This window comes from Diadema antillarum, unplaced genomic scaffold, assembly GCF_040938485.1.
Source record: "Diadema antillarum isolate AM-2024a unplaced genomic scaffold, OU_Dant_1.0 seq00000063_RagTag, whole genome shotgun sequence".
Taxonomy (NCBI): Eukaryota; Metazoa; Echinodermata; class Echinoidea; order Diadematoida; family Diadematidae; genus Diadema; species Diadema antillarum.
Genome location: NW_027271166.1, coordinates 277,166 through 301,355, shown reverse-complemented (window position 1 = coordinate 301,355; position 24,190 = coordinate 277,166). Strand labels below are relative to the sequence as shown.

Sequence of the window (24,190 nt, the reverse complement as noted above, 5' to 3'; positions counted from 1 at the left end):
ATAATTACTCTTGAATAAAAGTGATTGTAACCTGAAGTGAAACCTTGCCCCTTGGATGTAAATCCTTCTCCTTCCAGAACTGATAGCTGAGCTTCTTTGGTGTCGTATAAGATAAGCTGAGTGAGCCGATGAAACATGCAAACGATGTGGGTAACATACCATCCATGCTTCACCGCTGCCGAATTGTTTACATGTACGGATATCGGATGAGAGGGCGGGTCACACGAAACCCTTCAGCTTTTCTCAGAAAGTTTGAGCAACCTTTGACCTTCATTACTCATAACATCGGCGTCTGTGTCAACGGCTTGACGACACGAAGTGATAAGCAGCTTTCACATTTTGGTAAGATAGTATCATATCACCTTACATTTGCAAACATTAAACATGTTTAGAGGACTCACTGACTTCTTTAACGTGGACTCGTTGTCAAACTAAGCCAAAAAAAAGCATTTAAAATCCAATTTGCTTTCGTACTCCGCGTGATGGTGTGTGGTGCATGGTGGTGGTCTTCACCTGCAACAGCAAACCGCCCGTTCATCCGCCTGTAACTCTGCCAGAGCAAATCTGCAAGCGAGCGAGCGGGTTGGCGCTGCATGTTTGGTGAGGCATCGTATCGGTAGTGAGACAGACTCAGACGCCGCTGTTCAGTGAGCTGGTGAGCTACAGTGCAGTGCAGCGTGCGTTTGAAGTGGCTTCACGTTTCGTTTCTACATTGTAAAAGACCCAGAGAAGTGAGACTGGCCTTTCTCAGAAGTCTTCTCAGAAGTCAAACCCAATCTACCTGTAGTGTAGGCTAGCGCTAGCTACTAACATTACAAGGTGGATGCTCGTCTTTTCTGTTTTTACCCCCGTTGTCTCAGACTCAGGCAGCTCCGGCAGCGCATTTTTTTATGTCACCAAACCTCGTCTACTGATGAGGTTCTCAACTTCTAACGTTAATATGAATTGTATTGTCGTCATCAAACCATGGCTCAACTTGCTGAGCCTGAGGGAGAAACACTGCGTACAAACTACAGACAAGCGCGTACGCATTACATCCCATGTCCACGTCCCATCATGCGATTTTATCAGTCCAGCCAGGCAGGCGCAAGGCAGGTCGGTACTGTAAAAGTGGATATTTTCGCGCGACTAATTTGTTACGCTCGGCTCGGAAAGAAGAGTTTCGCATGCTTTTAATTCTGTAGAATCAAGACAGTAAGTAACCATACAGCTTACAGGAGCATATGCCATGCAAAAATATTAGCGTTCTTTTATTTTCGCGCTAGTTTCTGACTGGTTGCAGGAAATGTGCGAAAATTTCTACTTTTACAGGCAGTGGTATGCATACCACACACTAGAACTATATGCTCCTTTATGGGCTTTACCTTGTTTTAGCCCTTCTTTCAGGCAATGTGTTTAGTGATTATGTCACGGAACTTTGTCTACATAAATTTCCATAGTAATGTTATTATTAGTATGTCAACTAACACTTGGAAAATCATCCATTTCATTATTTTGCATAGAAAACAATCTCTGTCTAACTAGATATTGCCAAATACAGTGCACTCGCATTATAACGAACACGGTTATAACGAAATTCCGGTTACAACAAAGTAAAAATTAGTCCGCAACGTTATATACTCTAAATGTATTTTTATTCTTTATTTTGTTCGGTTATAACGAAATTTCTATATAACGAAAGAAAACTGCCGGTCCCGAGGACTTCATTATTCTAACGGGAGTCCTCTGTACCACTCTGCTGTCAGGTGGATGTGCTGGCAAGCACCATTTATAAGGAGTTCTTGAATAATCAAGGCATTATATTGCATTACAGATGTATCTCAGAGAATTTAAAAACTTATAATGCCCTGTTGGTATGAATGACCTTTTTCTCCTCGTGTGCGAAGTGGAACCCTGAACTGGCTTATTGAATACCACACGTGTGAAAATAATGAATAATTCTGATATCATAACAAGAAGTTTGCTATGATAAAACTAAGCGAGGAAACCATGTTCGCAATATTGGCAGGGCCCAGGGCAGAATAATTCAATTAGTTTCTCCCTCATCTAAGTCTGGTGAAGATACAACGTAGTCCTTGATGCTAGAACTGTCTCCTGATTGAAGCTCAATTGAAGATCAGCAGATTAATTATCTTTGCTGGGCATTGTACATTTTATCTTGTTTTAAGTTGGAAGGGAGCAGTTAGTTTGTAAGTATAGCATAGATATCATAAATTAGCCATTCCATAAATTGAATAGTTTCCAGTTACTCTCTAGAAACCCTATATTATTGCTGTTTGCTGTTTGATAACAAAAAAGTACTGTTAAACAAGATCTTTTTGCAGCATAAAATTTTGCAAATTTCCCACAGTGCAGAGTGAAGGTGATGGCTCTCAAGAAAGATGAAACTAAACTGAAGTTTGAATTTGCAAGTGTGGGATAGATGACTAATATATTTTGATTAAACCAAAGACACTGAATTTGCATATAATGTCTACAAAAGAGCACTGGAAACTCACAAATGGACCACTCCTATTATATAGCATCCTTACTCTGAATTTCTAGCTTCTATACAAGTCTAGTGTTGTTTAGTGTAACATCATGTAACTCAAAATTAAATGGCTGGAAAACTGACAGGCATAATGGCATTAATCACACTAAAAGAATTTTAGTCCAGTGCATGATTTTAGATTAATTACTTAGTTGTTGCATATATCTAGAAGATAATGATATGTTTTGCATTGTGCTTATGTTGATTTGAATCATTCTTTCTTACATCTTCTGTGTGCAGATAACTAAAGGGTGAACTGAGAATTATGAAACACAGGAGACTTGCCATGCCTGAAAATTCCAGCTAAGTCCCATCTGTAGAAGCTGCCATTATGTAGGAGGTAAAGAGGTAGTCTGCCATCAAAGTCATGACTGGAAGCATGGGTTGAGATATGTTAGGAATGGCTGAAAGACTGAAGAGTGTTTGTTTGTCAGCAAAGTTGACAAACGCTCTGCTGATAGTGTTCATCCTGCTAATGACAAGTCCGCCTCACGGTGGGGCTTATCAGTGCAATAGGACTAGCGTCGCGGAGTGGCATACGGAAGCCGCAGTCATCAACATTGATTGGTCACTTGATAATGTGTGTTCATCGTACGAAGAGTGCTACGGCAGGACCGATCCGGCGGAACCAGATGTCCATCAGCTCTGTCCGATCGAGATTCAAACTAACGACAGACTGGTGATCCTGCCTCCGACCGTCTCGACAAGGAGCGCACTGCCGGTGAATGTCAGCTACGACGACTTCTTGTCGTGCCCCAGTGATGCCCATCCGACCTCCCAGTGGCTGGTATCGTCCGAATCGCAGGCACCCATTGAAGTCAGCCCTGAATTTCTGCCAGAAAGCACGAGCTACTTTGCCCAGTTCCCGACCGGAGATGCCTTCCTGACCTGCGATTTAGGATTGAGGGTCAGGGTGTCGGTGAAATCACATGACTGCGAAAGAAACCAATCGGAGCCCTTCTGTTCCGGTGGCGGTCAGTGTGTGACGGAACCATTCGTTTCTTCTCTGTACATCTGTCAGTGTGATGGAGGTTACATTGGCCAGTATTGTGAGGAGATTGATGGTTGCTATGGCGATGACCCCTGTGCCAATGGTGGCACCTGTTCTGATGTCATTCAAGGTCATAGTGGCAGAGAATTTGAGTGTGAATGCCCTGCAGAATTCATTGGTGGGTTTTTTCTGTTAATCTCTCAATGAAAAATAAAAAGTCTTTAGGGTTCAGCTCTAAAAGCTTATGCTAAGAAATGTGAAAAAAAATGCATTCTTATAGGAAAGCTTCAAGAACTGCTCATTACAATGAACTAAATTTTCCATTCATCTTCTTTCAGAGGCTTGAACTAAAAAAAAAAACCTTTTTTATCAAATGCATAGAAAGTGCGGCTGCAGTATTTTTGGTTATATTTCATGTGTGGCATCATCATAAAAGAATCCTGCTATACTACAAGGCATGCTGTGTGATTAGTTGCTGTAAATCCAAAAATATATTGATTACATGGAATTACAGATTCCACATTTGTGACATCCATACTAATGTGCGGTAGGTCTACACTCTATATGGAAAACAATCTTTGGTACGCACATCTATAGGCATTACATTATAGACATAGACGATTCACTGAATTATTTGTAGAAAAATTGTCTCTTGATCAAGTGTAAAGTGAGACTTCCAATGAGTATGAAATTCAGGAAGAGACATGGAATCGCTTCATTTATATGTTACGATCTGCCCATCAATTTCACAGGACAAAACTGCAGTGACGTTGTTGGTGCCTGCGGGGATGCTGTCTGCGGGAATGGCACCTGTCTACAGCTCACCACTAACTCCTTCAGGTGCCAGTGCGAGGCCGGATATGAAGGTAATTAAACCAGGAAGTACATGACGTATATATGATATTGCAAGACAATTCTTGGTATTGCCAGTACCTGGTGCTGTGCGCAGAGCAGCGTTCTAGATGCATTATGGGATAGCTCAGGGAACAAACTTGCCCCGATTTTGGCTGCATATGCACTCAGGTCACGTTCCATCTTTATCCAGGAGTATTTTTTGTTGAAGATTTCTTCATTTTCCATCATGTGACCAGCACATTGAAGCCTTGCAGTGGTGTCTGCAAATCAGTAAAATGTTGAAATTTTAAACTCTTTTTTTTTAGTTGAATTCTAAGTGAAGAAAAATGCAGCAACGAAAGAAAAGCAGACAATTTACATTGAACTGCATGGGAACTAAGACATGCGCAAGACAGTGCATCTGTGACAGAGCTTTTTAGCATGCGTAACAGTTTTCTGCACATTGGCAAATTACCAAGAATTATGAAAATGAGATATGCTAGGTTATTGACATTTTCCATGTGCATGATTTTGCTGCTTGTGGTGTATGCATACACTGTTTATATATTGTATGCATTCAAATGTTTAGGAATTGATTAATCATTCTTATCATACACATCCCACAACGAGACATGAAAACTCGTCACATTGAGGACGAGTTAGGTGATACGCTTGTGGTCATCAGATGACAGTCATCTGTGATCGACAAAGAAAAGAATGTGATATAGGCACCTTGAAGTTATATTGAGCGTGCATGCGAAACCGTATCTGTAACCACTCGACCACGGGTCATCCACGGAAATGGTAAGACAAAAAAACAACAACAATGTATAGATATAACGGGGGGAAAGTCAATGCCCACTCAACTAACGTGGCCGTGTGAACATCTATTGCATTGCTAGACGGAAAAGCGGCCTTGTAACGACTGAGGTCGCTATGCCATTTCTGGCAACTTGGGAAAAATACGTCCCGCAGACATAAAACCTATAATCGGCTGGTTTTGATACCTTGCCTTTAATCACAATTTTCAGTGTAATGACGTCATCAAATTACAAAACAATGACATGGTCTTGAAAGAAAATTGTTCAAAGTACAACACCTCAGTCGTCGTCATTACATACTATGATCGGTTTGACAAAGTCAACCTGCAAAATGTTGCTGCAGTCGAAGCAATGTGGTCTCCAACACACAAAAAAGAGGGATATGGCGTGTGTGTGTGTCTGTGTGTGTGTATAGGTGCGTTTATATACGAACGTGATTTCTACATGGACGAATATGTAATACAAAATTGAAGAAAAAAAAACAGTAAAGTAGCTAATTATTTTGTTTCGTGATCTTGTGGGGTTCGAACCCGCAACCTCACGTCTCTGAGACGTCGCCTTTAACCACTCGGCGACACGTCTCGACGGGAAAATATGGGGAACGTTATGGACTTGAAAGACAGTTGTTCAATATATAACACATTCATCGTACGTTGTCAGTTTGCTATTGACATGACGATCTATCATTTGAATATGAGGCAGGCATTAGTACCTGTATGAAATTATTATAGGCATGGTTATCAAATTGCCCTAAAATATCCTTATAATTGCCTTATTTTTACACACAGTTACGCTATCCCTTTAAACTCGTCACAGTTTAATCAGAATCATTAACATCATACATTAGTACCATATTCAGTTCCATAGCTGATCACGTTTGCTAATCAATTAAGAGTAATTGTCTAGCATGTGTCATATGGCCAACCTGTATACACACGTATATACACACACACAATGCTAAATGTATGTATCAAACATCTGTAACACAGCTTTGAACTAACTATAGGAATTATCGCTGCACTTATCATCCATACTTTTTATCACTATCTGAAACTCCACAAAAACCACTAATTGACAAATAATCATCAATACAGAAGACTGAATACCTTTTTTACAATGTATAGCTTGTTACATGTATAAATCAGCACAAAGTAACCACGACTACATTGTGTTACTGAATTAATATGAACAAATTTCATGTTGTGACAGTATACTATATCAGTTTGAAAAGCCCAACCTGCAAAACTATAATTTTGCAGCAGTCGAAGTAATGCAGTCTCCAACGCAAAACAAAGGTATACTGTGTGAGTGTGTGCGTATAGGTGTGTTTACATGCAAACGTGATTTCTACATGGACGAAGGTGTAGTACTCTATTGAAGAAAAAAAGTAAAAAAAATATATTATTTTCTTTCGTGCTCTTGTGAGGATCGAACCCGTACGTGTGCAACCTCACGTTTCTAAGACGACGCCTCTAACCACTCGACCATACGTCTCGACGAGAAAATTAGAGGAACGTAAGCTTATGTACGTGAAAGATGAATCAGGAATCGTTTGGTCCGCATTCCATTCTCATTTTCAGTTTTAAATTGCAAAATTGTCAACCTCATGAGGAGATTTCAAAGAATAAAATGCATGATTACTGCAGCTTATTGTCACAGCTACAACATAAATAAGTTTCAGAGGAAATGAAGCAAAATCAGCTGAGATAAAGGTGCTTAAACGTTGTCAAGTCAATGCATGGTTTCTAAAAAAATCACCTCCCATAGACATAACACGTAAACTTGTCCGATTTTGCGTCTTTACCTTTAAACACAATTTAAAGCATGATGACGTCATCAAATTTCAAAACCATGACATGGACTTGAAAGGCAAATGTTCAAAGTACAACATATCTGAATTTGGGATAATATTGAGCTTAAACAACAGAGATACGAGCAAATGAATGTCAGAAACAGTACCTCAAAAAAATTAATTCCACTTTTTTGATTTCAGATGACGATATGATGACGTCATAATGTAATTATGGAAATAATGATACTTGAAACGTCATGTCCAATTTATATGCTTTTGTAATATGCAATAAAAACATAGGGTCACCTGACGTTTTAAAGAGCTATGGCGAAATAAACAAAGACATGTTTTTTCACTATATTTGCACATAGACGCGCACGCGAAATTTGAACTTTGACGCAAGTGCATTGCTTTGTTATTTGTAGGAATCGATTAGAAATCAATGGATATTGTTGCTCAAAGTATCAGGAATCCAAATCTGTCAAAAAAAGTGTATTTTCATGTTGCTGACGCGCTGTGCGCGCGAAAATGCGCGGACGGACGCGCACGCGCAAAATTGTTTGAAACGCATAAAATTGTCTGAAACTTCGAGATTTCCCATTGGAAAGTTGTTTTGAGCCTTTTAAAATTTTGACGCGCGCTTACGCGCACTTAATGATGTCCTAGGTAATTAGCATCAAAAGAAGTAAGATAGAACGTGACCTGAACTTTATGTCCACAAAAAATGATACAGAAATGACCTTTAGTTATGAAGTTATGATCGATCATGTAACATGGTCCAAAAATCACAAAATGGCGCCTAGACGACGTCATAGATATGTTACTGTCATGAAAACCTTATTGTGGCTAGATATTGTCATGAGACATGTTCCCTGAAAATGTCATGTTATTCCGTAATGTCATTCTTGAGATATTGATGACACAAAATTGTCCAGAAAGAAAGAAGAATAAAAAGAAATAAAGAGAGATTTTGACAATCACAATAGGTGATACGCTGATAGCGTATCACCTAATTATTGTTATCATTTTAAGCTGTGATTCGTAGATCTCTCTCATTCCATGTTTGAAAATGCTGGCAACTACTCTGCCTGTACACAGAAACACAGAGTTCATACTGTAAAGCAAGAAATTTTTTGTGGCATGAAATTTATTAGCGAATTGGAGCGAACAGCCTTTTTCGCGGCATGAAATTTTAGCAAATTGCCCTTCAGTGGCATTCAATGCACATAGTGCAAACAAGAACCTTAGCGTGCATTTTAATTTTGCAAATCTTGGCTCTCACAAAATTCACAAAATTAAAATGCATGTGAAAATTTCTGGTTTTGCACCAACTCTGATTCTTTCTTACTTACCACCACTAGGAACGTACTGTGAGAGGGAGATCCGTGAGTGTGAATCCAACCCCTGTCTGAACAATGGCACATGTGTGGACGAAGTGGGTGCGTTCAGCTGCGCGTGTCCAGCAGACTATGTTGGCATCAGATGTGAGGAAGAGAGAGACTACTGCCTCAGTCAGGTAAATAAACTTTTATATATTCAATGGATGTAAGTTTTGATTCATCCAGGTAAGGTTCAATAAAGGTACAAAATTAGATCATTGCATGTGGACTTACTGCTTTAGTTCTGAGAATCGTCTGCATCTGCGCCAATTGGCACCAATGTTTTCCGCCACCAAATCAGTTGAGCAGATGAAGTGTCCAGGATTGGACAAGAAACCATTTTCAGAATTAAAACAGTAAGTCCAGATGCAATGATTTAATTTTGGATCTTTATTGAACAGCTAAATTACTTTACGAAGTGGTTGCCTTTTTCAGTATCAGTGTCAAGCATAGCATATAGCATTGGCATACAAAGTCTTAAATTTAGTCCAGGAGTCCTTGAATTATACATAGATCATCATATTTCATTGAGCATTGAATGCAGAAAAATGTCATAGAATTTTTATTCTTGTTTTTGGTTGGTGTCAACTTCCTGGAGTGCTTGTGCTGGATTCTATATGCATCTGGGTACAGTGCTAATACGACCATACTAGCACATCTTTGTTCATTATAGAGGAACTGGAGCATAAAATGTGAACTCGAAAATGTTTCAGAGTTGACAGAGGTCATATTTGAAACATGCTTAGATCAATTTCTATTGCATGAGAACTATAATTACTGATAATTTCTAACCCCTTCTAATCTTTCTACCATGCAGAAGGAAAATTCTGATTTTCTTTTCTCTTCCCCCATGTATCTGTGTAATTTTAGCCATGCGAAAATGGAGCAAGCTGCAGTAGTTTTCTAGGTGGTTACACTTGTGCTTGCATCGCTGGTTTCACGGGACAGAACTGTTCGGAGAATATTGATGAGTGTGAACAGCGACCATGCAGGAATGGGGCAACATGTGTGGATGGCATCAACAGTTTCAGGTGTGTTGTTGTAGGCTGTTTACATGATGTGTGATGATGTAACTTCACTTTATGATTATAATGATGCCAAACTGAAATAAAGCACACAAAAACCAGGCACAGTCCAGGGAAATCACCACTCAAAATGTTCATATGCTATGAATTTAATATATGGCTGGTAGAGTCAGGAAAAGCTGTTTCTAAGAATTGTCAGCTTAACATGAGTGGCAGCTTGTGATTACGTATCTACAAGTGGTGTCAGAAGTCTGTTTGTGTTCTTCTCATATTTCATGACAAAACCAAATACTGTATACGCCGAATATTTCGTGAGGTTTTTATTTTCGCAAATTTCTCGAGTCAGGTGCTATTCGCGAAATTAAAGACACGCAAAAATATTGACTCTGATCCCCGATGTGAATGTGACATACGCGTGTACACCTCTCCGTTCAATACAGGCCTCCACGATGGCGAATTTAACCACTCATGATATTGTCGGTGAAGTCCAGATTCGCGAAATTTTAGACTCGCGAAATATATGGCGGATACAGTAGGATGTACAATGTACATATCACTAGAGAAAACATCAAAATCATTGAATTACAATTCAAAACATAGAAATATATATAGCTATAAAAGTGAATGCGATGATATTGAGCAAATAGACAACACAAGGCTGTCTTCAAGTAAATAACAGAACCAAAATTTTCTTCCATTGCGAAAAGAAGTGTTAGATATGACAGAACCAACTAAAAGCAATGCTTGTAAGTACTAGTCGGTCCCTATACATATTCTCCTCTTGTGACCTAATCGTTTAAAATTCTGTAGTGCGATATGATTTCATATGCTCCATGTGCATTATCATTAGCTTTATCTTCATGTCCGGATCAATCTCACCACAGCAGTATCCGTGGTCAAATTTGGCACTTAATGATTAGAGCCATTTTGCAATGCCCTGTCTGTCTTTGTTATCATTATTGTCATTATCATTATCATCATCATCATCATCATCGTTACCATCATCACTATCAATATCATCACCATCATCACTTCATCATCGTCATCACTGTCAATCATTTGATGTTCATGTATTACATTCTGTGGGGTTGGACATTTCATTACCTCAGCCAAGGGAGGAGGCTGTGTTTTCATTACTTTTTGTTTGTTTGTCTGTGAGCAAAATAACTCAAAAAGTAGTGTACAGATTTGGATGGAACTCACAGGGAAGGTTGAGAATGGTACAAGTATCAGATGATTAAATTTTGGTAGTGATACGAGAATTTTTGTGGATTTTATGAAGGATTTTCGATATTTTGGCAGGTAGGGTCAATGAACTTAGGGAGTTCAAGCTGCGCATTTTTTAGGTTTTCATATGCGCACAAAAGTGCATGCTCTAGTTTCTGCTGGGGTGAGGCGCGCCGCGCAGCTGGAAGTTGATGACGTAACAAAAAGCTTCTATATTGGGAAATCAGGTGACTTTCAGCATGCATAAGTATGAGTGGAAATCACTGATCTCTATGGAAGAACAAGATCAGTGGTAGAAATGAGCTGCTTGGCGGAGGTCTGCGCTCTCAGAGTGTTTCTCTAGTTTCTCATTTAAAAGGCCTTTTATCAGTGTATGTGTATGTGTTACATTAAACAACAGCAACAACCACACACACACTCACCATACTCTTTCTCACACTCGCCGCCACAGCTGCCAGTGCCAGCCAGGTTTCACAGGCCCACTGTGTGAGACCGAGGTGGACGAATGCTCCTCCCAGCCCTGTCAGAACGGTGCCACCTGCCAGGACCTCCGGGCCGCCTTCTCCTGCCTCTGCGCCCCCGGCTACACGGGGCAAACCTGTTCCCTGGAGGTGGATGAGTGTGGCTCCGCCCCCTGCCGGAATGGTGGAGAGTGCGTTGACCTCGTTGATGGGTACGAGTGTCTGTGTCCAGAGAATCTCTTTGGTGGTGAGTGTGTGATAGATGTAATGATAATAATAATAATAATAATAATGATGATGATAATGATAATAATATTAATAATAATAACAATGATAATAAAGTGGGTGTGCCCTATCGAGTGCAAAGATGCCAAAAAGCAGCACTGCTGGGAACGGCGTGAATCCTGAGAAAAGTACTAGAAGTCTAAGGTTCCAGGATAGAACTTGACGTGATATTGATCTCCAAGAGATATCTTGTGACGATAAAGACAATCATAATAATAATGATAATAGTAATAGTAATAATATTAATGATAATAATAATAATGATAATGATAAGGATGATAATAATAACAATGATAATATTAATGATGATAATAATGATAATAATAATAATAATAATAATAATCTACAGTGCTCATATAGGGCATAAGACATAGTTCTATATCCCTGTGCGCTCAAAAAATGGAGAGATTAGACAAAGACATACAGTTCCAGTATATATTGTGTTCTTTATCCAGGGTAGCCTCTTCAGTGTTTCCACTGCTCTATACCAGACAGCCCTGTTGTTATTGTTACCCTTAGCCTTACCAGGTACCCATTTATACACATGGGTTGAGAGGGACATGTTGGGTAAAAACATTGTGTCCATGGATGTAGTCACTTTACGGGATTTGAATTTGGGACCTCCACTTGATTTACCTGCTTTGCCACAGTGCTCCAGTAGGCCCATTAATATGTAGCCCCACTGTGCTTGAGATAACATGTGACTGGTACTCTGTCAAGAAACTGTTCTTATTTGTACACAAATGAAGCCGCTTTTGATGGTGAATTGCTTTTCCTTTGAATTTTGTCAACTAGCACATTGACTACACATGTCTATTTGCAGGAGAGGTAAGAATACCATTTTCCCACCACAAAATATGCCCTTTCAATGCTGAGAATATTACAGTTCTGTTCTCAAGGTTGCCATCCTTGGAGTGTGTAAATATCTTGTGTGTGCCATTACATGGCCTATTCCACCTTTGACAACAATCAGTCTCAAGTATGAAAAAGAAGGGGTCTGTGAGAGACAAATATCATTTTGCCATTGAAAAAGACTCTGCTATGCTCCCTTTATGGTAAAGATTAGATGTGTGTTCCACCGATATGAAGCAGTATGGAAAGTCAGTCCAGTGAATTCATCCCAGCCATGTAATGCTTTTTAGGTAGCAGCACACCTACCCCCAACTGAGGCAAAACTTGCCTACCCATCAGAATGATGATTGCCTATGGGGCAATTGTGAATTGGGATTAAATGTATGATTTTTAATCATTGTGTGTTATTTTGTTTTGTCTTATCTCACAGGTATCGATTGCGAGATACCTCTGAATAACTGCTCCTTCTACCCCTGCCAAAACAATGGAACCTGCCAGGTAATAGACGACACAACTTATATGTGCCTTTGTACAGACCGATACACTGGGCAGAACTGCGACACTTTCATCCCTTACTGTGAAACACATAATTGCTCCAGCAATGCAACTTGCCAGGAGGAGGCTGGTGGATTTACATGCTTGTGCCCGATTGGCTATTCGGGCAAGTGGTGTGAGGTGGACATAGACTATTGCACCAATCACAACTGCTCTAACAACTCCACGTGCCTGGACGAGACCACTTCGTACAGGTGTCTCTGCGAAGCTGGCTTCGAGGGACGCTACTGTGAGATCAACACGGACGAGTGTGGGAGCGATCCATGTCAGAATGGGGGAACGTGCCTGGATGGGATCAATGGTTACAACTGTGTTTGTGCAGCAGGATTTAGCCGGGAAGACTGTTCCCTCAATGTGGATGAGTGTGAATCTTCCCCCTGCAACAATGGAGGAGTCTGCAGAGATGGCGTGAATGGATACATTTGTGACTGTGGCATAGGTAACTCAGCAAAGCATAAAGTATATTTTGATGGAAACTTAAGAAGATAGATGCTTAGTTATTGATTTAGAACAATATACAGTAGCAACCATTCTGAGGGGCAACCTAATTCTGAGATACAAAAAAAAAAAAGTTTCTGAATACCACACTTTTTATCCTATACAAGATGTAATAAAGATAGCGTGTAGGTCAGTTTCTGATGGAAGTGTTCTGAGCACACAGAACATGCAACAATATTTTCTTCATTTCCAGTGATAAATCAGAAAGGTCATCAATAGATAAAGACAGAACAAAGTAAACAGATGTCCCATTGAATGTGTCATATTTCACTTCATGTAAGGTGGTGTATCGACTATATCAGAGACTCCAACCCCAAGCACCTTCTGATCTGGAGATTCTCCCGCCTGAAACCCTTAGCAAACGGGAGACTCCAACTTGATGTGTGCGAAGCGCGAAACTCCCAGGGTTCTATATGCTCTCTGGTGCTGTCTAAGGCTTATTTTTTCAACATACAATAGAAATAAGTAAGAAATCCTTTGCAACGGGAGACAAAGAGCCAGGGCGGGAGAAATTAACTCTCAAGCGGGAGAACGGGAGATTTTGCAAAAATGGGTTTTCGGCGGGAGATCTCCTGTCGAAAACGGGAGAGTTGGAGTCTCTGCTATATTACTGTTAATTGATATGTGAAAACATACATTTTCTTGCAATTTATTGACAAATTGCCCTTCATTGACATAAATAACCACAAATTATTCAGTGCTTGGTAATAAGCCAGTTCGGGGTTCCACCTTTGCACATGAGTAGAAGAAGGTAATTTGTACCAACAGGACATATTGGTTTTGAAATTCTAAGAGATGATCTGTGACCTAATGAATATTTAAGTAATCCTTATAAATTGTGGTTGCCAGCACATCCACCTGACAGCAAAACTGGTATTTGGTGACATCAATAGAAAAAGATAGCCAATACATTGAATGAATAATGAATAATGAAATGTATGCTTTCCCATCCTGGTCAATGTAAATTTATCCTTTCTTTGAACATGACTGTTGAATTCCATCATTTGTTATGTTGGGCAAACTTGTGCATTTTGTCGCTTTGAAAACGAGGGAATTGCCTAACCAACTGAGAAAAATGAAAGGTCATTTGTACCTATGTGCACATGAGCTAACTGCGAACTGGCTTATTCCTAGACTGTATGATTAAAAAAATAAATAGATAGATAAAAATTAACATGGGCAGACATACTTGAGTGAGACTCAAACCCACAACCTCCTGATTACTAGACATATTCATTCGTTTGAATGTTTATTTTCTTTGTCTTCTTGTATTTTTTTCAAGGTTTTAATGGGACCCAATGTGACGAAGACTTGGATCTCTGCAACCTTGGTGTCTGCCGAAATAGCGCCCTCAACTGCTCAGAAACGCAAGGAGGGAGCAACTTCACCTGCCTTTGTGCCCCTGGTAAATGATGATTGCATACTTACAACACTTCAGCCAGATTTGTGCCAAAGAGATATAAAAAAGGGGAGAAAACAGTACAGCTGAATGTTTTTGGTAGCAGCATTTATTCAAAAGTTTTGATGGTGTTGTTTAGAGAAAAACGACGAGAATAATAACTGAGCCCTGGCCAATTATGTAGCTGAAACAATGTATGCAATATTCGCCAAACTTCCAATTAGGTCGAGCACAATTGTGATTACTTTCAAACAAACAGGAGCAATATATCCCATAGGTAATAGTTGTCCTTCTAAAATTTGTATACTCTAAAGCAAGATATTTTTGCAGCATGAAATTTTTTTAAATTGCCACTGGCAAACAAGCATATAGTGTAAACAAGAACTTTCATGTGGATTTTAATTTCACAAATCTTGGCTCGCAAAATTTTTGAAATTAAAATGCACATGAGTATTTCTGGTTTTACAGTAACCAAATGTCTAACTTCAAAGCAATTTTTTTATTGAATCATTTCTTTATTCAAGATAATGTTTAACATATATATCCAGGTCAATTACCCATTTTAGATAATTGCAGGTATACATGTACACTAAAAAAAAGTTACAAATCACAATTTTAAGAACATATAATACAGATGACATCGTGAAATTAGTGTGCCGATATCAACGATGTGATATTTTAACACTAACAATCATTGTAACAATCATGCAGACTTTAAAATATTTCAAGGGGGATTAAGCATTATAGATCTCCATGCGAGGTTTTCTTTCTCAAACAGTAATAACTCTGAAAATTGTTGCCATATCTTTTCCTTCCAATGTTTTGCACAATATTTCTCAATAGATATGGTCCAATCTTTTTTAGCACAATCCTGTCTCCTTTTTTTTTTTTTTTTTTACTTTCCTTCTTCATCACCAGGATACATTGGACAAAGCTGTGAGATTGATGTCAACGAGTGCGCCTCGGAACCCTGTCTCAATGATGCAGTCTGTGTGGATCGGGTCAACTCTTATCAGTGTTACTGCCTCCCAGGTGAGTAAAACAGTGTCGTTCTTGGCTAAAATTTAGCTGTAAGGAGGAACTCAACTCTGTCTTGAAGTTCAGTCTGACAGACAAAGAGAAATCAAGGTCCCATCGATACTGGCCGAAAAAATCATTGTGTGTTTGCTCAAACCTAACTGATGTGTGCTACTGATATGTTTTCATTACTGAATCTGCTTCTATATTGGAGGTAAATTTGCATTAAGTTCACCTTCTGCTATTTATTCCTCTGGGATTCTTTGCCATGTCACTTAATGGCATATAATTACCTTTTCTCTTTCTATGAAACGCTTTGGAATAATGTTTGAAATACATTTAGGTATATTTATTCTTATTGTGCGTGGAGAGACAGGAAGAGCTCAGGGAGGTTGGCTTGAGAATGGAAGATGCCCCAAATTGGGGGAGAAAGCGAGAGGGCATGAGAGCTGTTGCTGTGAGATAAATCTGGCCACTCCCATTATTGGGAACACACTAGGATCAAAACTGGTATGATGATGATGATGATGATGGTGATGGTGGTGGTGATGATGATGATGATGGGGCTGATGATGGTGCTTATGATGATGATGTTTATGATGATGATGATCACGATGATGATGATGATCATGATCATGATTGATACAGTGATGATGATGATGATGATGTGACCTAATTTGAAATACTATGTACTTTGAACTATGATTGCACTGGAATAACCCATTAAAATGAAGCTTTTCATGATACCGACCACACCCACAGGGTACGTTGGAGATCACTGCCAGTTTGAGATTGACGAGTGCTTCAGCGAGCCCTGTCAGCACAACGGCACCTGTGTGGATCTGTTCAACAACTACACCTGCCGGTGTGTGCCGGGCTACGAGGGCTATAACTGTGAGATCGACATCGACGAGTGCGAACAGGAGGCATGTCGGAATGGCGCAACCTGTGTCGATAGGGTTGCCGACTACACATGCCTATGTGCTGCAGGTTGGTATAGGAAGGTCTTTTTCCTTTTCTTGCATAGTTGGATGAACTTGATAATCTCTCCATTTATCGTTATCCCTCTCTTTCTGTCTTTATTTTTCTCTCTCTACATATCTTTCTCTGTTTGTCCCTTGCTCTCTCTCTTTCTCTTTCTCCCTCCCAATATCTTTCTTTAATCTTTTATTTGTCTATCACTCTGTCACTCTGTCTCATTCTCTCTCTCTCTTCCTGATGTGCATCTTTTCAAGTTAGAATAGAATTGCATATGTTTCAGACTTGGAGGCTGATGAATTCAGCTGTTATAGGAGCATAAGTTTAGTTCTTAAAAGCTATGAATTCCACTCTTCATTTTGGGTGAAGTGTGATACTGCACAACACTGCACTATTAAGCTTTACTTTTAGCTCAACCTTTACTTTCTCTGCAAAGGTTAAACTGTATCAATCACCATCTTTGTCAGAGAAATAGAGCAGTTATATCGTGACACTACCATGTTTTAGCTCCCCTTCGAAGCTGCGTAGTAATGAACAAGCTATCCAAAAATTTGGAGATCTGCACTCCTCGGTATTCTGTGCATCAATCGGCTTCGAGTTGCGTATCTTGTTTTTTGTGTGGTTCTTAATGTCGTAAAGATGATACATGATGCATTTTACACATACATTTGTCCGGGTGGGCTCGGGATCTAACTCTGTTATTATAACACTGCCAGCCATACGCCATAAAGTGTTAAAGATATGATTGAGTAGTGGATGTTTGACTATTAAGCTGGTCATGATCCACTTTAAAGGCGACCTCTTGATGATTTTGAGACTTTTACATGTGAACAAGTATAAATTAGTAATACTGAGGACAGAGTTTCAGAATGTAAATAGTGATTCAGATGAAGAAAGAGAATGTTTTTAAGATTTATAACAAATTGCAGTGAATGAGGATGGTGACATGGCAGCCTCACCATATGAATGCATGAGTTGCGGCTCAAGAAAGCAGGACGAAAGAAGAAGGCTTGCATAGATTCTACACAGGTGAACTTGTTAAGCAAGTGGTATTGTAATGGAATTACACTGCTACATTTCTGAAATATGCAAGCCTCCTATGTCATCATCTTTGTTCAGGAGTGTAATGTGTATAAGGTTTTTCAGAGTATACTATCGGTTTCTCCGCCCATGGACCGCAATAAATTCCACAAATCTATACATGGAGTTGTCGATTTATGTACTACATGATGTGAAATTATGCAAATCATCTGGAATGCCCTTTAAGCAGTTGCTTTTAATCTCATGAATGGAAACAGCATTCACACATGATAAGTTTGCGAGTCAGGAATAAACTATGTTTTCAAAAGAGTAAAGAAAGGGTTCTTCCAGAGCTTTGTGATGTGGTCTCTGTTTAATTTATGTCGCTTTCCCCATTTGTGATTGCCACCTCTCATCCAGGCTATGAAGGCAAGAACTGCTCCGAGGACATCAATGAGTGTCTGTCAGGCCCCTGCCAGACCAACACCACGTTCGAGTGCATCGACCTCCTCGATAACTTCACTTGCCGGTGCAGGTCGGGGTTTGAAGGTCGACTGTGCGAGGTCGACGTGGACGAGTGCACAGCGCACGATTGCCGGAACGGCGCAACCTGCGTGGATGGAATCGACGAGTACAGGTAGCAACTCTAACAACAAATCATCGATGTTGTTGATGTGTAGAATAAATCACTGGTGATGTGCATACATGGAATAAGTCTTTGGTGTTGTGGATGTGTACAGTAAATCATTGGTGTTGTGGATGTGTAGAGTAAATCATTGGTGTTGTGGATGTGTAGAGTAAATCATTGGTGTTGTGGATGTGTACAGTAAATCATTGGTGTTGTGGATGTGTAGAGTAAATCATTGGTGTTGTGGATGTGTAGAGTAAATCATTGGTGTTGTGGAAGTGTAGAGTAAATCATTGGTGTTGTGGATGTGTAGAGTAAATCATTGGTGTTGTGGATGTGTAGAGTAAATCATTGGTGTTGTGGAAGTGTAGAGTAAATCATTGGTGTTGTGGAAGTGTAGAGTAAATCATTGGTGTTGTGGATGTGTGGAGTGAATCATTGGTGTTGTGGAAGTGTAGAGTAAATCATTGGTGTTGTGGATGTGTGGAGTGAATCATTGGTGTTGTGGATGTGTAGAATAAATCATTGGTGTTGTGGATGTGTAGAGCAGTCATTGGTGATATGGATGTGTCAAATAAATCAGTGGTGTTGTGAATGTGTAGAGCAATCATTGGTGATATGGATGCATCAAATAAATCAGTGGTATTGTGGATGTGTACAGTAAGTCATTGGTGTTGTGGATGTGTAGAGTAAAGCATCAGTGTTGTGGATGAGTAGAGTAACTCATTGGTGTTGTGGATGTGTAGAGTAAATCATTGGTGTTGTGGTTGTGTGGAGTGAATCATTGGTGTTATGGATGTGTAGAGGTTAGAGGATGTTGTTCCACAAAACATGCATTCCCCTACCACAAAAAAAAAAAAATATATATATATATATAATAAATAATAAAAATCTTCTAGCCTGCATCAGTCCATCGATTTGTATTTGAATGCAAGCTATCACTATTGGTGACATTATGGATGGAATTTAAGCCATCCAAAAAAGAAGTTGTGTAATTAGCTTCAGTGGAAATCTAATGTCACATTGACACATACAGGTGACATTCAGAAGAAACTTCAATAACTTGCCAAAGGGGTCGTGACTGACACAAAAAAGCCAAATACTAAACTCCACAACTATCTCAAGAGATGCGTATACCATACAATTGTTGCTAAGCGTAGCAGTTTTTTACACTCTGATATAAGATTATATAAGATACCTGCTGTTTGTTATCATCATACATATAGTGATGTACGTTCATTCTTCTTCGTGCAGATGGATGTACAGTCCACCTGTTAGTTTCATAAATTTTTCCTTTTCCTTGTATTTGTCCTGCAGCTGTGTATGCCAACCAGGTTTCACTGGAAATCTCTGTGAAATTGACATAGACGAATGTTCCTCAAGCCCTTGTAACGTTGGCACATGTGTGGACCGGATCGATGGATTCGTTTGTGAGTGCCCTGATGATTCCAGTCCCTATGATGTGTTCTGTAACCCTCTTCCCCCTTGCACGTCTGACCCCTGTCAGAATAATGGAACGTGCCAGCAAGACCTCGCCAGCTACACGTTCACTTGTGTGTGTCTGCCAGGGTTTGAGGGAGTGACATGCGAGATCAATATTAATGACTGTGCCCTCCATGGTGTTACCTGTGCCAATGGGGGTACATGCGTAGATCTACTGGAGGACTTTCGGTGTGAATGTCCCCCAGGCTTTGAAGGCAGATTCTGCGAGAATAACGTCGACGACTGTATCGGTAATCTCTGCCAGTTTGGGAGCCAGTGTGAAGACGGAATTGACAGCTATGTCTGCTTATGTTTGCCAGGTTACACTGGGCAGTACTGTAATGTCACCATTGTGAGCTGTGAGCAAGATCCGTGCTTGAATATGGGCACATGCCAGGATGTTGCAGCGACCACCCCTCCAACAGCAAGTGGACCCATCCAGAATTCGAATCCAGACAATCGCAGGTTTCGGTGCCAGTGCGCAGAAGGCTGGGAAGGGGTGTTCTGCGAGGTGGAGACAGACGAATGTGCATCCAACCCCTGCACCAATGATGCTACCTGCATTGACGACTTTGCTGGTTACACGTGCCGGTGCCACCCAGGTTTCACGGGTGTGTGGTGTGAGAGGGACATCGATGAATGCTTAAATCATCAGTGTGCCAATGGTTCCACTTGCGTTGATGGCATTGCCGGGTACACTTGCCGGTGCCAACCGGGCTTCGAGGGTCGCCTTTGCGAGCAGGAGATTGACGAATGTGACTCTTCCCCCTGCAACGAGGCTACGAGTCTGTGTGTGGACGAGGTGGCGGGCTATCGCTGCTTCTGCCTCAACGGGTGGGCGGGGCCACAGTGCGACATCAACGTCGACGAATGCTTGAGCCAGCCATGCCTCAATGGCGCAACGTGTGTGGATGGAATCGCTGATGTGTCCTGTCTGTGCCTGTCAGGATATACCGGAAAGTATTGTGAGGTAAACCCAAATTTATCATGCAAGAACCTATTTGTCATATGTGCAGAAATGCTTTATGAATCTTTTCATAAATAATTACAGTGGGTTTTGATGTTAGCATTTTTGTTAAGTTGATATGTGATGTTGTAAATTGTACATACAGTGTACAGTTATCAGATTTCTAGTGCAATTTCACTCATAGTTTTGCTGATTTCACTTCCTATGCATTAGGACTCTCATTGAAAACTGATTTTACATGGGGAGCTCCCTGTCATACTTTCTAAGGAATAGTACTGTATGGAAATAGCATCAAGCCTCATGTATTTCCTCTCTTTTCTATGCAATCATATCTTGCCGTAATAAATACAAACACCAGCATTGGAGCTATGCAATCAGTCAATCTTGTGTGATCTATTTTGAAAAAAAAAAATGTATACAAAGTGAAATAAATAGATAAATGAATAAGAATATAAGTAAATAAATGTATGAATGAATGAATGAATGAATGAATGAATCGATGAATTAATCAATTAATTATTAATTAATGAATATATAAGTAGATATGAATGAATGAATGCTTGAATGAATGAATGAATAAATAGATGAATAAATAAATAAATAAATAAATGAATAGATAAATATGTAAGTAAATATATGAATAAATGAATGCCTGAATGATTGAATGAATAAATAGATAAATAAATAAAGTTCTATTTTCTCATCACAACATGGCACTTTGACACCTGTCAATCCCTTCATCTGTCATCTCTTCTTTTCAGATCGACATTGATGAGTGTGACTCGGAGCCGTGTCAGAATGGCGGAGAATGTCTGGACGAGGTGGATGGTTTCACTTGTCTGTGTGCACCAGGTTTCACAGGTCAGGACATTGTTCCCTAAATTGGCAACACTTGAAGTGTTCTCTAAATTGGCAACACCTGAAGTGATTATTGATGAAGTACTTATATTTTGCGAGCTAGGACTTGTAAGGCAGTGTTATGAGAGATGAAGTTCACTGCCTAGATTCACATTGACAGAATGAAAGGAAGTGTCATCTCTTTTCAAGAGAAAAGTTGCATATTTCCCACCTTGGAGATTACCTTAGTATATACTTTGCATTTGTGTTAAGGTAGCAATATTTTCCTGAGTTAATTTGGCAAATATCAATCTACTTGTGAAATTTGCCGTGGTTGCAATATTTTCGTGAGTTAATTCAATGATTATCAATCCACTCATGAGATTCACAAAAATAAAAACACGTGTGAAATACAGTGCATATACAAGAGGTTTTATGTATCCAAAAATTTGCTCCCTGATGACATTTTGTGACAAAACTATTCCAATGTGATTTTTACCAGAGAGGCACATTTCCAGAATTTTGATGCAAATTCATGATTTTATGTAATGTTTGTTTGTTATCTTGTTTGTTTTTTGCATCTGCCATGCTCATAAATTAGTCTTTGAGTCAAGGCTGCAATCCATGTTTTGTGTCTGTAATCTGCATGGAAGTTTGGGCATTTCTTGAGCATAAGAAGCAAGGTTTTCTTATTCCTGTGACACTTTTTCAGTTCTCAAATGATTAGGAATTCAAGATCTTGACATGGAAAGCCTTGTCCCATTTCATGAAGAGACTCACAAAAATTGTTGCGAGCTGCCAAAATTGCACTTCCAACCACAAGAATTGAAACACTTAGGTTGATTTGTCATCACCTGGCTCATATGACGGTAGCTGCATTATTGTGAATGAAGATTATAATTATTGCCCTTGCAGAGTATCATATCATTCTACTTTGCTTTATGTTTTCCTATTGTGGCTCTTTGTTTTATGATGTCCCCAAAATCAGGCTCTGTGTGTGAAGTAGACATCGATGAGTGTGCTTCCAATCCCTGCCTACGAGGGGGTACTTGCCTCGATGACGTCAACGCTTACCAGTGCCTGTGTCCTGTGCCGTACCGAGGGGACGACTGCTCCTTGCTCCCCTGCGAGGCCCTGCCCTGCGAGAACAACGCCAACTGTACCAACTTTGTGGACGACCTCATGACCTACCCGCGGGGCTTCTACTGCGACTGCCTGACAGGGTTCATGGGTGAGAGATGGATTAGTATTCCCTGCTGTGCTGAAATGAGTAGAAATTCTCCATGTTGCAAAAAACACACATGTACATACACTCGCATATACAAACACACACACACCTTTTTTTGCAGTCATTTTCATTCGATTTCTTTCGTATCTTCATATCCTCAAACAGTATATGAGTCTTACATTAACATTTAATCTTACATAGGCTCATGTAATTGATACAAACCATAAGGTACACATGCAATTAATCTAGTGCTTCTCAAGCAGTTGGCCGTGATGTCCTCCCAAAAATAAATGAAAATGATTTGTATTCAATCTACACATGTAAGTGGGCCTCAAAAGAAAAAAAGATTAAGGGGCCAGAGTTGTCCTCAGGTTGAAAAAGGTTGACAAGTGCAGATCTATATGATTCTTTGTTAAAAAGCATAACGACCATAATTCGCTCATGATCAGGAATACATCATTGTGAGATGAAATGGCATGACATTCAGTTCATGTTAGAATATTTCAAATATTTATGCATGAAGTATGCAGTCTTGAAGAAGATGGAGTATGCATTGGAAATTACTGGTGTGATAAAAACAGAAAGAAATTTCACCACTGCTGATAATTCTTCTCTGAAGGTGTAAACAAGGATTATAAGCAAATGGTTTTGTGCTCTTGTTAGCTTCCTCGCTCTCTTTCCTTCCATGAAAGTTATCACAACTGACTTGCTCATTATTCTGTCACTTCAAAATGAAATTAAATAAAATGACAGGAGGTTCATCGTAGAATATTACAAGTATTTATGTATGTAGTACTGTAAAACGAGGAATGTTCTCGTGCATTTTTAATTTCGCGAATTCCGCGGGAGCCAAAATTCGTGAAAGTAAAATGCACGCGAAAGTTTTTGTCTACACTATATGCATTGAATGTTAGAGGCAACTCATGAAAATTTCATGCCGCAAAAAAGGTTGTCGGCTCCAATTTGCACAAATTTCATGCTGCGAAAATATTGTGTTTTACAGTATGCGGTCATGGCATTGTATACTTGATTTTTCTTTTTTTCTGTTTCATTTGTGTGCTCATTTGCTTTCAATCTACAATGATCCCAGGTGAGAGGTGTGAGGTAAACATCAATGACTGCTCCCCCGACTCGTGCAGTCGTAACGGTTTCTGCATCGACGGCATCGTCTCCTACAGCTGTCTCTGTGAGCCTGGCTGGGCCGGCTTTGACTGCGGTCTGCCCATCGACGATTGCGTCGACAACATGTGCCAGGTAGGAAATCTTGGAGAGTCCGAAGACAAAATGTCTTCTGTGACCCATACTTTTGTTAGAGAATCTGGCAGAAATTGTTACGAATCTTTGTGATGTATCAACAGATGAGTGAGCACACCTAGTGCAACAT

The 24,190-nt window shown here is 39.8% G+C and overlaps 1 protein-coding gene across 1 annotated transcript in view; it reads left to right on the top strand.

Annotated features, from left to right (window-relative positions):
- The first annotated feature begins 2,930 nt into the window (after positions 1 to 2,930).
- LOC139725842 (uncharacterized) overlaps positions 2,931 to 24,190 on the top strand; it is a 65,735-nt gene continuing 44,475 nt past the window's right edge. The window contains exons 1-14 of the mRNA XM_071636920.1: positions 2,931 to 3,699; positions 4,274 to 4,387; positions 8,330 to 8,484; positions 9,218 to 9,385; positions 11,058 to 11,307; positions 12,628 to 13,191; positions 14,533 to 14,655; positions 15,568 to 15,681; positions 16,429 to 16,656; positions 18,085 to 18,301; positions 19,610 to 20,744; positions 21,503 to 21,602; positions 22,567 to 22,809; positions 23,897 to 24,060. Of these exons, the coding sequence (XP_071493021.1) occupies positions 2,931 to 3,699; positions 4,274 to 4,387; positions 8,330 to 8,484; positions 9,218 to 9,385; positions 11,058 to 11,307; positions 12,628 to 13,191; positions 14,533 to 14,655; positions 15,568 to 15,681; positions 16,429 to 16,656; positions 18,085 to 18,301; positions 19,610 to 20,744; positions 21,503 to 21,602; positions 22,567 to 22,809; positions 23,897 to 24,060 (4,344 nt within the window). The remainder of the gene's footprint in view (positions 3,700 to 4,273; positions 4,388 to 8,329; positions 8,485 to 9,217; positions 9,386 to 11,057; positions 11,308 to 12,627; positions 13,192 to 14,532; positions 14,656 to 15,567; positions 15,682 to 16,428; positions 16,657 to 18,084; positions 18,302 to 19,609; positions 20,745 to 21,502; positions 21,603 to 22,566; positions 22,810 to 23,896; positions 24,061 to 24,190) is intronic.